General features: G+C 42.1%; 1 protein-coding gene across 1 annotated transcript in view; it reads left to right on the forward strand.

The window, feature by feature from the left end:
* The first annotated feature begins 790 nt into the window (after positions 1-790).
* LOC132358770 (aromatase-like) overlaps positions 791-16,339 on the forward strand; it is a 28,523-nt gene continuing 12,974 nt past the window's right edge. The window contains exons 1-5 of the mRNA XM_059912117.1: positions 791-935; positions 2,947-3,097; positions 9,347-9,501; positions 11,745-11,921; positions 14,701-14,815. Coding sequence (XP_059768100.1) covers positions 791-935; positions 2,947-3,097; positions 9,347-9,501; positions 11,745-11,921; positions 14,701-14,815 — 743 coding nt within the window. The remainder of the gene's footprint in view (positions 936-2,946; positions 3,098-9,346; positions 9,502-11,744; positions 11,922-14,700; positions 14,816-16,339) is intronic.

Genomic DNA, 16,339 nt, shown 5'->3' on the forward strand with positions numbered 1-16,339 from the left:
CTCATAAGGCCACTTCTCCAAGACTGGAAACAAAACCAACCTACCAAACACATAGGAATAAAAATGGTGAATTAGGCAAAATGAGGGACCAGAGAAATATGTTCCAAATGAAGGAATAAGATAAAATCCCAAAAGAAGAACTAAGTGAAGTGGAGATAAGCAATCTACATGATAAAGAGTTTAAGGTTATGGTCATAAAGATGGTCAAAAGGTCAGAAGAAGAATGGATGAAGAGAGTGAGAAGTTAGAAGTTTTCCTTCTTACTGGAAAACCTTACTCTTTGGGGGAAGTAATTTTGAACAGGAAAGGGGTGAGGGATTGCTTTTTAAAAAAAAAAATTGATTTGGCCTCCAGGGGAAAAGATTGCCTAAACCAGATGCTGATGAAGTCACAGAATGACTCCACCTCTGTAATGAGCTTCATTTTCATGTATTTTGGTAAGAAATTTGGCTCTCAGTTGAGAATTCAGTCACTCTACCTGTTCAAGGGCAAGACGATAAGGTTCTATCAGACCAAGAGTCTAAACAAAACTGAGACTCTACCAAGGTCAGAAATGCCGCACTTCAAGCCAAAAGATACTGGCTTGGGCTTGCTTGTTTTGACTTGTAACTACAAATTTGTCTTGTCTAAATGTCCAATCATATTATAAAACAAAGCACCTATCTCTACAGTACAGCATCCTCTGAAGCAACAGGAGTCCTAGATGTACCTTTGGGGATTCTCTAATTTTTCTGCCACTCTGATTTCCACAGGACTTTAAATTGCTTCCCCTGAGATCAAGCAACACGAGATGGTTTTGGAAGTGCTGAACTCAGTGCATTATAACGTCACCAGCATGGTGTCCGAAGTTGCGCCTGTTGCCAGCACTGCAATCCTGCTGCTCACTGGCTTTCTTCTCTTGGTTTGGAATTATAAAAACACATCCTCAATACCAGGTAACACAGTCATTTAGTTCTGTATCTAAGGAGAGTGTTTCCTTGGGCTTTTGGTCCATGAGGGTAAAGACAATTTTGCAAGACAGCGAAGAGTAAACCTGAGGAGATGGCTGAAGCCCAAGGCATATTAGCAAATGAACTCAGGTGAACATTTTTCTACCAATTATCTGCATATGTTAAATGAAAGCATTAAAAAATATCTTAGATAATCCCTTCCAGTCTGCATTTTGTTTCGGTAAAACAGACTTGGCAAAAGTATCCTTTAAAGTAAATTTAAGATGGGGTGGAACAAGGTAAAATTCCAGGTTTTGGATTTTTTTTAATTTAAATTCATTCCAATTTTGGTCTAAAGGTGAAAATGTCTCTGGAATGCCTTCTGTACTCCTTTCTGTCTCCCTCCCACTTTGCCTCATCCATGTCCTCTACCCTCTCCCTTCTTGAACTTATTCCTTCTCTTTATCCCACTCTTCATTTTCTTTTATTCTCGGGTGTGGAGGTGCTGTGAGTACCACCATAAGGGCTGGATGGGACCTGGACAGTGGAAGAAAAATGGGGAACACTATGGCTCCTTTGGTACCTCACACCCTGAAAGAATCTTCCACAAACTCTGTGGATCAATCAAAAGTAGAGTATAATATAATTATCCAGATAATTCCAGTAGAAACCACACCACTCTACACTATCAGATTAACTCAAAATTCCCAGAAATATCAGACGGTTTTGTAGTTTCTTGGAAATTCCTCATGGCAGGCATGTGTCCCCAGTCCCATAAAAAATTCTGTAAGTCAATCATCTACATATAATGTTATTAGAACAATCCTAAGATTAAGACCCCTTGACCCCAAGACTCCCAAACTTGTTTTGGTTATATAGACATTAACAAAGACTTTCCACTAAGGGCAAAAAGAATACCCTGATAATCTTTTCCACATTAACCCAGCTACTTCAAAGTTAAGGAATAAACCTTGTTTGCCAGATTTGGGCTTAGACATCCAATTTAAAATGATTCACTCAAAAACTTAGATTATCTAAATTATCAGCACTGTACTGTCTCAGATAGTTGTGTGAGTTTTGGCTGAACGACTATTTCACTGACAGAATGGAATTAAAGGAATAAGATACAGAAATGGTATAACTTTACAATAAAACTCCTAAAACCATTCCAACAAGCTTTTGATGAACTTTTCACCACCACCACCACTAAAATCAAGCTACCAAGTTCATTCTCTGACACAAGCAACAGCAACTCCCCTGGCTGCTCACCAGATTCACACTCTTCACAATTCTGTCATCGCCTGCGTCAGCAAGGTGTAAGGGCCACGGCTCTTCACTAAAACCACATCACTGGACTCAGACTCTGGTCTAGACACAGATCAGACCACTGCCTCATTCCTCAATGCTTAGCTTTATTTTGTCTAATGAGATTTAGCTTAATATTCTCTTCTTAAACCAAATCCTTTTTGAAGGAAATAAAAAAGGAATGCATGCTTTTTGGGACATTGTCTTTGCAGACCGTGTTTCTCACAGTTAAAAAGATGACACCCAAACCACAGACTAATTCAAACCCACCCATTCCATTGACCGGTGCTTTCAAACCCAAAGTTTTCAGACAAAACTAGGCAGCCAGACAGACCTGTCAGCTTGTCACTTGTCCTGGTTTTTGTGCCTGTTACCAGAGGGACTGATTGACTTGTATTTGAAACTCATTGACACCATTTAACACAGCAAGAATAGAGTAGACACCTATTTCAGTCCGTTCAGATGGAAATGCTTGAGACCAAATGGAACTGGAGTGGTGTAGACTCTGGACTACTTTTTACTCATGGAGCTGTGAAGAGCGTCATGTTAACTTGTGTTGTTGTTTTAATCATTTTATGTGTGTGATTCACCTATATACATCAGAAGATAAAAAAGGACATCCAGCTCAAAAGAACAAGAATAGCAGTAATTTAAAGCAATTGCTCTTTTTGGTGTTGCGGAAATACTGATTGTGATCTGATGACTTTCCTAGGTCCTGGCTACTTTCTGGGAATTGGATCCCTCATTTCCTACTGCAGGTTCCTCTGGATGGGGATTGGCAGTGCCTGCAATTACTACAACAAGACGTATGGTGAATTCGTGAGAGTCTGGATATATGGAGAGGAAACCCTCATTATTAGCAAGTGAGTCTGTTAATAATCGGGGACATATTTAAAAATCAAGGCTGGGATTTTCATATTAAAAACCAAACAAACTTATTTCGATATCTTGATGTCTGCTGCTAAAGATGTGTTTTTACTACTTTTTTTTTTTTAATTTTATTTATTTATTTATTTATTTATTCACGGCTGTGTTGGGTCTTCATTTCTGTGCGAGGGCTTTCTCCAGCTGTGGCAAGCGGGGGCCACTCTTTTACTACTTTTTAAATGAAGGATGATGCCTGCAGCTCAGGATCTAGGACAGTGCTTCTCACCCTGGCTGCATATTAAATAACCCAAGGAGTGTTCAAAACCCCACTGCCCAGGCCACAAACCCAACTTTTACAGTCTCCTGGGAAGGAGGGACCCGGGCATCAGTAGTGTTTAGAGCCCCCCAGATGATTGCAATGTGCTACAGAGCTTGAGGAGGAAAAAAGGTAAGAAGCTTCCAGAGCAGAGGGCCTTTCCCTGGGGTTGCGGAAACACCTAAGCAGGTTGGAGGGGTTCTAATTTTCTTACCCTTAAGTGTAGTTCAGGTGGTAGGAGTGCAAGACTAGACCTGGAGGGAAGAATGAAGCACATGAGAAAGGACCAGAGGACCGGGACAGAAATTGCTCTTAGACACTAGATACTTAGATCACCAGATAAATTCCCAGGAACCCTGACCAGCTGCTGAAATAGGATCCTCGTTACAGTGCAGGTAGCATCTGGCAACACTGCTGTCTTAATTAGGAAAGTGACCTTAGCGACCCTGACAGGGTCAGGTGCTGATTCACGCTGAGAACATGACAAAAACTCACTCTGCCCTTCCCCCAGCTTTCCCAGTTCTTTCCCTTTCCTGTCCTCACTGGCTTTTCTCTGGTTAGAGTCTCTAAGTTCTCCTTAATTGCCTCCCAGCTGCTCAATTTTCTTTTTTTTTTTTTTAATTAATTTATTTATTTTTGGCTGTGTTGGGTCTTCGTTTCTGTGCGAGGGCTTTCTCTAGTTGCGGCAAGCGGGGGCCACTCTTCATCGCGGTGCGCGGCCCTCTCACTATCGCGGCCTCTCTTGTTGCGGAGCACAGGCTCCAGACGCGCAGGCTCAGCAGTTGTGGCTCCCAGGCCTAGTTGTGGCTCCGCGGCATGTGGGATCCTCCCAGACCAGGGCTCGAACCCGTGTCCCCTGCAATGGCAGGCAGACTCTCAACCACTGCGCCACCAGGGAAGCCCCAGCTGCTCGATTTTCTTAAGGGATGAGCTCCCCACAGGAATAGAACATGTTTGTCCCCATCTCCTTCCCTTGTCTGCTCTTCAGATCCTTCCAGAACTACCCATACCTCTTAAAAAGACCCCACTGGACATCAGAAAGCTTTCTTTTACTTTGAATAATATGCCAGGTTTTTTCTCTTTTGAAAATTTTGACGTCTGTAGTTATTACACATGTGTAGAGATTATGGGCCAACTTTTCCAAGCAGCTTAGTTCTGAAGTGGGGGGCTGCAGAACTTTGGAGCAGGATGGGGTGGGGAGTCAGGCACCAGTGCTGCCAGGATTCTGCCTGAGCAACTGGGGGCTATGGGGAGAGGTCCATCTGATCATCTGTAGATAAAGTATGCATGATTCCCCAGGCAGAGATGCTCTAAATTATTGAGGGTCTACAGAAGTTATGCATGACACTATACGTCATGTGTATATGTTAGTGTTTGTCATGAATATCAAAAATAGAATGTGAATAGCATCCATAAAGAGGAACTGGCATTTAACATGATAATTAGGATGATATTTGGCCATATGTTAGCAATTAACATAACAATTAAGGTTATAGTATTTGTATATCTGTTTTAGTCATTTCTGAATTTATAGGAAATTTATTCTTTTATTCTGTAAACATACATTTATTAGAATTTACTCTATACTAAGCACTGGATGACCCTAAACTACCATAGAAATTATTGGCTCTCCATTCATTCATTAAATAAATATTTATTGAGAACTTATTATGTACAACAGGTATCATGAACAAATCACCCCCAAATCCCTACCCTTGTAGAGGAATATATTGTTACAGTATTAATATACCAACAATAAAAGGCTAAAACATAGTATTATCAGTAGGGTGAACAACTGTCTTGGTTTACTTGGAACCAGAGGATTTCCCACGCTGTCGGATTTTTAAGCTGGGCAAACCAGGATGGTTGTCCACACCATTATCAGGTAGATATGGGCTATATAGAAGATGAGGTGGGTGGAGCAACTTTGCGATGGGGAGAAATCAGGATTCCATTTCAGATATTCTGACTTGACTTGCCTAGTACCGCTGAATAGGATATTAAGAAGGAAGTTCTAACCATTCAGACCTTCGACTGTAGTCAGAAACTAGCAAAGGAGGCTGAGAAGGACAGCCACACAGAGAAGGGAAAACCAGGAGAGTGTGGTGGTCTGAAAGCCAAGCGAGAATGCATGTCAGTGAGGATGGAATTGTCAACTCTCCAGATAGTGCCACATGACTGGACAGAGATGTGAGCACTGCATTTAGCACCAGGGAGGTAGGTCATGGGTGACCTTGACAAGAGCAGTTTCAATGGAGTGCTGGGGGCAAAAGTCTGACCACTGTAGAGAATGGGGAGAGAAGAATTGGAGGCAGCAGGTATAGACACTCTTTCCAGGAGTCTGCCATAAAGGAGGCAGAGAAATGGAACAGAGCTGAAAGGGATGTTTGGTCCAAGGAGTTTTTATTTGTTAAGATATAAGATATTATGACATGTGTGTTTTGATGGGAATGATGAGTTACAGAGGAAAGTGTTGATGCAGCAGACAGGAGGAGTGTGCCAGGTGAGATGACAAGCGGGTCCAGGTAACAAGTGGATGTGGCCTTGAAAAGGGACCTGGAAGTTCATCCACAGTAACAGGAGGGAAGGTTGAATATATGGGCACTGATCCTGGTGGTTGGACTTGCAGAGGTTCCAGTTGCTTCTGTTTTCTCAGTAAAATAGGAAATAAAGTCTGTAGCTGAAATTAAAGGTGAGGAAGTACAACACTGGGGGACAGAGGAGACAGGATATAATAGTCATCCAGGAAAGCGAGAGAACGACTGGACTTGGGAAATGTAGCAGAATTACCAGCTGCACTAAGGGCCCACTTGAAATTTAACTGAGACCTGCCAGTGTGTGTGTGTGTGTGTGTGTGTGTGTCCATGTGCATGTATGGTTTTTTCCCCGGCCCCATTCAGCTGTCAGGTGCAAGCACAGAGTAAACTAAACTGAGAGTTGGATTTAGCCAGGGTTGAGGTTTTACCAGGCAATTAGGACAAAGTAAGCAGAGGGTCAAGGGACATGAGGATGCATGAAAAGGAGAGACTCTAAAGATCGACAAGAAAATATTTTTCCAACTTTCTAGTAAGAAAAGTTCAAATGAACAGGAAAGTTAGAAGAGCAGTCCTCCGCCTTTTTTCCCCATGACCTTGACCTTCTGAAGAGACCACATCAGTTGTCTTACAGGATGTCCCACATTCCAAATTTCTCTCAGTGTCTCATTATGGTGTCATTGAACATATTCTTCTACTCCTGGTATTGCTTATAAACTGAACACTAGGTCTACAGGCTCTATTCGATTCAGGTTAATTGTTGTGTAATAATACGTTCCTATTAGTCCTAGGCACTTCACATTGCATCACATCAAGAGACCAGGGAAGGTGGTCCCATATCAGTGATACTAAATTTGATCAGCTTAGGGTAGTTACAGTCAGATCTCTTTGTTACAAAGATTCTTCTTCTCTTGCAGTGACCTCAGTATCAAACCTGGGTAAGGATATTAGAGGGCAAAGGACAGGGAAAACGTGGTAGAATTGATGGAGTGTTAAGTCACAGGCACAGAACAGGTCTACACAAGGCACGTGTTTATAAATGTTTGGTACCAAATATTCCATTGATTGCCTCCCCCCTATTTCTAGTACTCATCAATCTTGAACCTGACCACAGGTGTGTGAGTTCTTTAACCTCAGAACGGGAGGGTGGCTTTTTCTTTACCACCTAAGGACCCACTTCCTGGCTACTTTTCATTTTGAAGAGACGTTAGGTTTGCCATCTTTGGGGATGTCTTTTGACTTCAGTCACGTTTCAAGAAGAATAATGACCCCAGGGATCAGGCATCTTACACTGCCCACTGTCCCTTCTGAGCTTGGGGACTCACTCTGTCTCTCCTCAGTGGTAAGAACTCCTCACTCTCCCAGCCAGTCAGTCAGTCAGTCAGTCAGTCAGTCAGTCAGTCAATGTAACATCTCCCTCACCTGGTGTTACAGGCCAGCCCACACTGTGGGAAGGAGATCTCTAGTGTTCTCCTGAATATCAGGGGAGCCCTGGGCTGACATCCCTAGTTCGTCACCAACCTTCCCTTCTTCACTTTCCTGATTTACTCCAGTTAGATAAAGCCAGCCTACTTTTGATAAGTGACCTTATTTTAAACTGCTCGTCCTTGGTGACACTTTGCTTGCTGTGTGTATGACTTCCGTCTTGCCTACTTTGTTCTTTGCCAAGTCAGAGCCTCTGTCTCAGGATAACTGAGATGTTGGCGCCCCCTACAGGGCAACTGATTTATTCGTTCGCTCTTTATTAACTAACATTTAATTGGGTTGAAGTTTCTAATTGACCAGTAATTCCTCAAAACATATAGACAGACCAATGTGTTTTATGATATACTCAAAAGCTCTAAAGGTCAGAGCAGAAAAATAGTATTCTGCTTGTCACCTAATCACTTAAAATTTGTAGATCCGAGTTTGTGAATAAAGAGTATACAAATTACTTACTTGCTGCTTTGATTATAGAGTGATTTAGGGGATGGTACGAAGAGCTAAAATTCTGAAGTCTATTAATTAATAAGAATTTCAGTCCTTTCTATAGCATGATGTCATATACAGGACAAAATTTTATCTATGTATCAGTCAAATTAATTCCCTGGAATACAAATTGAAGTATCTGGATTTGCATATTGAAAATACAATAGAAGAAATAAAGCCACCCCACCTTTTATCCTGAAGAGACTAACTATCCATTTATCCTTTATGCTCTCAAATGTTAAATTATTTAAATGATTGATTTATACTTCCAATGCCATAGCCTAATTTATAATCAATCTTAATAAAACGTCTTCTCAACAAAGTGAGTCTCTCTGCAGAAGAATTCTGTACCACTGTCCTAAGAAGACAATATTCTCCTCACACATGGAGGCCACATGACGTCTTCAGCTAGGATTTTACAACATGTTATAATGCTCATTGCCTTATCGTGCCCCAATTAGACTGGGATTTGGGGCAGGAAGCAAGTCCTGAAGGACGACATGGGTGGGGAGGGGCTGCCTGCTCCTTCCTAGTTGCTCTGAAGGCCCAGCTCAGGCCTTAACAGCCGGGCCTAGGGGTGGGAATAGAGGGCAGAGCAGTGGAAGAGGAACCAGGAAGTTCAAGGAAGCCTGGGTTCCTGGCAAGGTCCCAGGGTTGCCACAGCAAGGGCTATCTAATGGCTCAGCGTGTCCTATGTCCTGGGAGAACTCTGTGACCCTGGAGACCGTGATGAATCATGATGGATGCAGAGCCCCAAGACAGCTGCTGTCACCACCACAGACAGCCTTCCAGGCCAGCCCAGCCAGTCAAGTCCAGGGCCAGAGGTGCCCAGGAGATGTCCTTCAGTCCTAGAATGATACCCCCCTGGAGGGACCAGGCCTGATTAGAGCCTCTGGGGGATGGGTGGTACAAGGCAGAACTGTTGCTTCCAAACTAAAGAGATAAGACTTCAGTATTCCAGCAACTTCTGATTATGAGGCTCACTTCTACATGGGGAGCACTGTCTGGAGAGGGGCTGCTTGGGGGCTGGAGGCTCTCAGGAATATGGTGGTGTGGAGGGTTCAGTTTCTTACAGCTTTGCAGCTCTGACAACAGTAGTGGGGAGTATTTTAGTGACTTGGAGTTAGAGAAGGGGAAATAATGAATAACTCTGTGTGTGTGTGTGTGTGTGTGTGTGTGTGTGTGTCTGTGTGTCTGTGTGTTGATCTTTAGGGATGCTCAAACAGAGAGCTAGCAGGTAGAAATGTTTCAACTGGAGAAGGAAGTTCTTGCGCTAACACAAGTGCTTATTTAATCTGAATACTAGAAATTATGCACTGCATTTAGATCAACAGGCGTTTGGTATGAGAGCCACCTGGTAGGCAAACTCATCACACTGAGTTCTCCTGACCCTCAACAAGTAACCCCAAGGTTTGCTTTCTCTGCAGGTCCTCAAGTGTGTTCCACGTAATGAAGCACAATCACTACACATCCCGATTCGGCAGCAAACTTGGGTTGCAGTGCATTGGCATGCATGAGAAAGGCATCATATTTAACAATAATCCAGTCCTCTGGAAAGCTGCTAGAACTTACTTTATGAAAGGTATTCAGATGTCTGGCTACTTTCTGCTCTTTTGTCTATGAATATGCCTTCTTGAAATCATTTTTGACTTCTGCTGCTTCACAGTTTTGAAATAGTAAGAGCTAACATTCATTATACATGTACTATGTAGTAGGCACTGTTTAAGCCCTTGATAACTTTAATCCCACAGCAACCCCATGTGTTAAATACCCTTATCACCTCCATTTTAGAACTGAGAAAACTGAGGCATAAAGAGTTTAAATAACTTGCCCAAGTTTCCACCAATAGCAAATGGTAGCACAGGATACAACCCCAGAGCCTACGTATTCACCCAACACAAACTCTGTCCTTCTTGTTGACCCACAAACAATTTCATGAATGTGAAGGAGAAATGGCACCCTATATACTTAAGATCACTTCAGTTAAGAGCTTAGTATGTCAGCCATATAGTTGATTTAGCGTAACCAACATGTTTGCTGAATCATTGGCTGACATCCCAGATGTCTTAAGATAGCAATTTACAAATAAATTACAGAATTTTAGAACTGAGAAGAGTTGTATATGTCATTTCATCCAGCCTCTGAGTTTTATACTTAAGGAGTACATTTCTAGAGAGCTTGTGATTCTTCCTCCAGGCAACATAGCCAGGTATGGAGGAGCAGAGACTGGATTACAAACCTCCTTATCTAGTGATTTCCCCCTTTACTATATGCTGCTGGAATGGAAGCCTTTGGCTTCAAACCACACATTCATTATCTTACAGTTTTATGGCTCAAAAGTCTGACATGGGTCTCACGGGGCTAAAATCAAGGCACTGGCAAGGCTGTGTTCCTTTCTGCAGCCTCTAGGGAGAAAGTGTTTCCTTGCCTTTTCCAGGTTCTAGAGGCTCCCCATTCCTTTTATACGTTTGAAATGTGGTTTATACATTTGAAATGTGGTTTCAAGCTCTTGAACGTAGAGGCAAATCATACATCAGTCTGGGAGTGGCAAATCATGCATCAGTCTGCGAGTGATAAATAAAGCCAACCCTTCCATGCAAAGGATTGATTCACTGAGGAATCATTTATCTCACTTGTGAATGTGACAGTCACCCAGGAAACAGCATCCCGGCCTTACATATCTCCAGGTCCCTCCTAAAGTCAGAAATTATGCTGCCAACCCAAACTTCCTTTTTATACATGGGTGGAAATTCTTAGACTCTAGGACCACTCACCAGGTTTCCTTTCTTATTTGCAAAGTGTGCCTTCAGGGGCTTCTGCAGCACAGCTGATTTGTTTTGTTTGAGGGCTCTGACTTTAACAGCAAGTCTGAATAAAAAAGACATAAAAAAGAGAGATTACTCCTAAAGAAAGCTTAGAGCAACCTTGAACAAACAGTGAAAGGAGGACTTTAAGAGTTAAACTCATGTTAGACCATCTACCATTAGGACCACTAGATGCTCAGATGGTCAGGAGCCAAGAAAGAGAGAGATTAGAGCCAGTTCACTCTATCTGGTTTCATTCATTCATTCATCTATTCATTCACTCATTCATTCATTCCTCCTTTTGACAAATATATATCGAGGGCCACCCTGTACTATGGACTTGAAGTACAGTGCTAATAGGTTATCACTGTCCCCAGTGATCCCAGTCCTGTGAAGAAGACTGCTCAACCAACAAAGTTTTGTTTTGTTGTTATGACATTGATTGAGTACAATAAATCTAGATGTAGTTTGAAGAGAAACCAAAATTAAGAGAAGGGTACATTTGGTAATTTATAAGACTAGGACTTTACACGTATGAACTACAATTAAACAGGAAGCACCTTAGATCTAAAAGGTAAGATCCAATTTGAATAGTTCTGTAGCAATATTCTGCCACCCATTGAAACATAAAATATCACCCAAGTGAAATCCAAACCTTCTTTAGCGAGAAATGCACATAATATAGAAAATTACTGATCTGTAATTTATGATCACAAATACTAAATGTTTCATTTGCAATCTCACAAATGATTTGTCATAAGTAGAATAAAAGTTTAATTTTGAATCATTTGTTTTAAAAAGATTTTTCATTCATTCATTCATTCATTTTTAATCATAAAAGTGATACTTTCTAGTAGACAATTAGTAGAATATAGAAAAATGTAAAGAATATGAAAATTTCCACCCATTTATTGAATAAAAATTTGTGGTCAGTTAAGCTCCAAACACAAAACGCCAAAATTGCCTGATAGTTTGTGTGCCTTGGAGTTGGAGGCGGCTCACTCTGACGTGTACCCTTCAGCTTTGTCTGGCCCCGGCCTGGTGCGCATGGTGACCGTCTGTGCTGATTCCATCACCAAGCATCTGGACAGGCTGGAGGAGGTCCGCAACGAGTTGGGCTATGTGGACGTGTTGACCCTCATGCGGCGCATCATGCTGGACACCTCTAACAAGCTCTTCCTGGGGATCCCCTTGGACGGTACTGAAATTTTCACTTAAAAAAAAAATGTATTTATTTATTTATTTATTTTGGCTGTTTTGGGTCTTCGTTGCTGTGCGCGGGCTTCCTCTAGCCGTGGCGAGCAGGGACCACTCTTCATTGCAGTGCACGGGCTACTCTTCATTGCGGTGTACAGGCTTCCCATTGCTGTGGCCTCTCCTACTGCAGAGCACGGGCCCCAGGCACGCAAGCCTCAGCAGCCGCGGCAGGCGGGCTTCAGCAGTTGTGGCCCGCGGACTCCAGAGCGCAGGCTCAGCAGCTGCGGCACACGGGCCCAGCCGCTCAGCGACATGTGGGATCCTCCCGGACCAGGGCTCAAACCCGCGTCCCCTGCACCGGCAGGCGGACTCCCAACCACTGCGCCACCAGGGAAGCCCTGAAATTTTCATTCTTATGACTTGACATTCAGCCCTGTATTAAACAGGGCATGAGAAGGATAACGGACTCAAGGAAAGATATACTCTTTTGCATACTGCTCTTCTTTAAACCCTTCTAAGTATTCCCAAATATTTTTCCTGGTATGTCTGCCTTGTTCACTTATAAGGTCATAAATATCCACAGCAGGGGCCATCTTCTATTTCTTTTGTATCTCTCTTCATTGCTCTAGGAAATAGGATTCTACCCACAGCTGAAATTTAATAGATGTGATCACTTGATTTGGTCATAAATATATCCTACCACCAAACCTATGTATTTAACCATTACCAACCATTCTTTTGGGCATGATATATACATATAAATGTGTATATATGTATGTATATTTATATATATACACACACATACAAACACATATACACATTCCATCTATCTACACACACACATAAATGTACATACACACCTCTCTCTCAAAGCCACTAAGTATGAAAATTTTGACTCTATATGATGATAAGGGTACTGTTGCTGCTGGAAATGATGATAACTAACATTAATTTAGTATCTACTATGTGCCAAGCAGTATAAAAAGTTGCTTCACATAAACTTTGTCACTTAGCATTTATAACAATCCTGGCAAGATGTCTCACTCAAGAAACTGCTTTCCTCACTATATTACAGAAACAAATATTAAACACATACATGCAACTCTACCGCCAACAAAAGAACAAACATTAATCATGTGGATTCATTCCATTCTGCTGCTGTCAGCTTAATGTAATTTCTCCTGACTTGATTTCAAGCAGTGTTCATTGATTCATACATTCATTCAACTAATATTTATTGATTGCCTATTTTATGCCAGGCTTAGGTTCTGGGGACAGACCAGTGGACAAGACAAAGTCCTTGCCTTCAAAGAGTTTACATCCTAGTGGGTATATGGACAGTAAACAACTAACTATCTAGTAATATATTAGGCTATAATAAGTACCTTAAAAAAAAACAAAGCAGGGCAAAGGGCTAGGAAGTGAAGGGGGAGGTCAGTGTGAGGCTGAAGCTCTTGTGGAGAGAAAGGGTGGTCAGGAAGGCCTCTGTGGAGAGGATGTCTGAAAATAGCCCCAAATGAAGTGTGACGATGAGCCACGTGCAGATCTGAGGGAAGAACATCACAGGCATAAGAACAAGGCACGATTTTCACACTTGCCCAGACCAACTGAGCTATCACACCTGCTCCCTGATTGACCACATTTGGACAAGCAGACAAGCGATAAGCCCTCCCTTTCTCTGCTCCACTCTCCCCGCCTCATCTCCCCAGCTCTTTAATGATCCCTTACCAGAGTCATAGGAACCCCATCTGATTGACATTAGGATGGGAGCCCCATTCACTCTGAGGACATTAGTCACAGACTCTTGCCTCATCCCCTTTCACACAGGGACTCTGAAAGTCCTGTTTGCCTGTTCCACGCACATCTCTCCTAAGGTATGACAGGTACCTATTTTAGAAGTCCCTGCTCCTTGGTTCCCCACTAGCCTTGATTCTTAGGAGGGATCAAGTAAAGGGAATTGTACAGCTCTCTGTTAACTTATGGATGCAGACTGTGGTCTAAGAACCTGCATAACCCATACAGACTTATGTGTATTTCCCTCTGCTCACCGGGTCCTTACTAAACTCTCATTTGGCCTGAGGGACCCAGTGCACCAAAGAGGAAAGGACATGGCCCTGAGGTCAGATAGAACTGAGCTCCAGCCTAGGGACTTCCTGCCACTCTGGCTGTATGGTGTTGGGCAAGCTTCTTCATTTCTGTGAACTGCAGTTTCTGCATCTTCATGTCTCTTGCCTTCTCTTGTGTATAATTTGAAAAAAGCAGGGGTTTTCTTTTCTCTAGTATTCAATTTAATTCAAGAACATCCGTTAAGATCTGACTGTGCACAAGACTCAGGACAAGGCATTGAAGATCCCAAGATGAATTCCACACTCTGAACCAAAATATAAACAACAGAGTTGGGAGGCCTTTTGCCTTTCCAGGTGCCAGAATTGAGGCCATAACAGCATTAATTACTTCTCATTTCCCACGGTCAGAAAAACAGAAGGTGCTGGTGGCTCAGCCAAGGAGAAGGATGTGACATTCTAGGCTGTGTCTCTGACGCAAACATGAAAACTGGCAAATCTCTGGTTAACGTAACCAATTTAGATGCCAAGCAGAATAAATTACTGTTGATTTGTTTAGTGGCATTCATGTGGCTGAAACACCCAGTGAAGGTGGCACCTTGCCCTGCTTAGAGTCCCAGATGGTAGGAGAGTCTACAGGGGATCTTCTCTGAGCAGTGTACTGTTCTTGGGCTCACATTTTTGCTCATCTGTTCTGATCTTTTTCTGTTTTTCCAGAAAGGGCCATCGTGGTTAAAATCCAGGGTTATTTTGATGCATGGCAAGCTCTCCTTCTCAAACCAGACATCTTCTTTAAGATTTCTTGGCTATGCAGAAAGTATGAAAAGTCTGTGTAAGTAACATATTTTGGAATATTTATTGCTGAGATTGGATTGATCTGTGTTGTGTCTTAGTTATTGCTGGCCTCTTCGGCAAGCTTTCTCCTCTCCAGAACCGCAAGGGAGCTCTTAAGCTGCTGGTGAAGCACTTCGTACAGCAATTTGGCAGCATGTGGCCAGACCACAGAGGAAAGGAAGACTTTGGCCCAGGGCAGTTTTCCCCTAGGAGGCTGAGAGCTCCATCTCTGGAACTAGGACACTGCTGTGTATTTTGAGTTGAAGAGAAGGGTTGGCTGAACCTATCCTTATCATTAGTCAAAATTCTCTTTGCATGCCTGGAAAAATGGAAACATAATTCATTTTATTGTTGTGTTGCTTCTGAATGAATTTAACTTAATTCAACTTGTAAGAATTGACAGTAGTTGCAAGAGAATTTTTTCATGATGAATTTTTATAAGATGTGTTGTTTGTTTAGTTATGCATCTTATATCTTGGGGGATCCTAAATCTGTCATTAAATGGCTTTGCTTTGGTGTCAGACTAGTCTAGCAGAAGACTAGACAAATGCCCAATGACCTATTGGATAATCAATGAGTTTTTACAGTGTAAGTAGCCAGCCACTATGCATGCCACCTCTAACCACCAGTGGAAAGCACAGGGGATCTAGAGGTAGACAGATCTGGTTTGTATCCTATCTCTAGCACTTAGTAACCAAATGTCCTTGGGAAGTTCTTTAAAGTAAAATATAACATACCCTCCATGGTGGCAATATAGGTTAATGAGATCCTCTATGTAGGGCAATCAGCACAGAGCATGACACATAGTAGGCAGTAAACATGTCAGCTTTCCCCATCCCTCTGTTCATATCCTTCCCAGATGTCCCTGACTATATTAAATTCTCCATCTCTACAATTTCCCAAACTTGTTTGAAGAGCTAACTTCATCCCGTTTGCGTGTTTTGAAATTCAGTAATATTAGTCTCCAGGAAGTCAGCTTGATGTTGCTTTATATATTTCAAGTGGATGATGAGTATCAGGTGGATGATTTGGACAGTTGGCCCTTTAAACATTTCTCTTTGTTTTACTGGAGCTTATTGTGACTTGAATCGATAAGATAAATGGTTCATCTCTTCACTGCTCTCAGAATTTGTGGTCATCTAAAGAGTCTTATTGGTCCGCAGTTAAACTTGGCCATTAGTTTAGCTTCAGTATGGTCAGCAGGCCCATAGAAACTTATAACATGAAACTGTATAACAGTTTCTCTTTGGTTTCTTTAAAATTATCTCAACAACATTCCCTCTCTATATAAATTTGCCAATGGTTAGTGAACTATGTAATATCTCCTCTGATCTAGAGCAGTAAAGACCTAGAGAAACCTTTTAATCTCCTTCCCCTGCATGCCTTTGCAATAATGCCAATACTTTTTTTATTGAGGCATAATTGACATATAACATTACGTTAGTTTCAGGTGTACAGCCTGATTCAATATCTGAATATATTGAGAAATGTTCATCACAATTAATCTAGTTAACATCTTTCA

Source organism: Balaenoptera ricei, unplaced genomic scaffold (genome assembly GCF_028023285.1).
Source record: "Balaenoptera ricei isolate mBalRic1 unplaced genomic scaffold, mBalRic1.hap2 scaffold_354, whole genome shotgun sequence".
Classification (NCBI taxonomy): domain Eukaryota; kingdom Metazoa; phylum Chordata; class Mammalia; order Artiodactyla; family Balaenopteridae; genus Balaenoptera; species Balaenoptera ricei.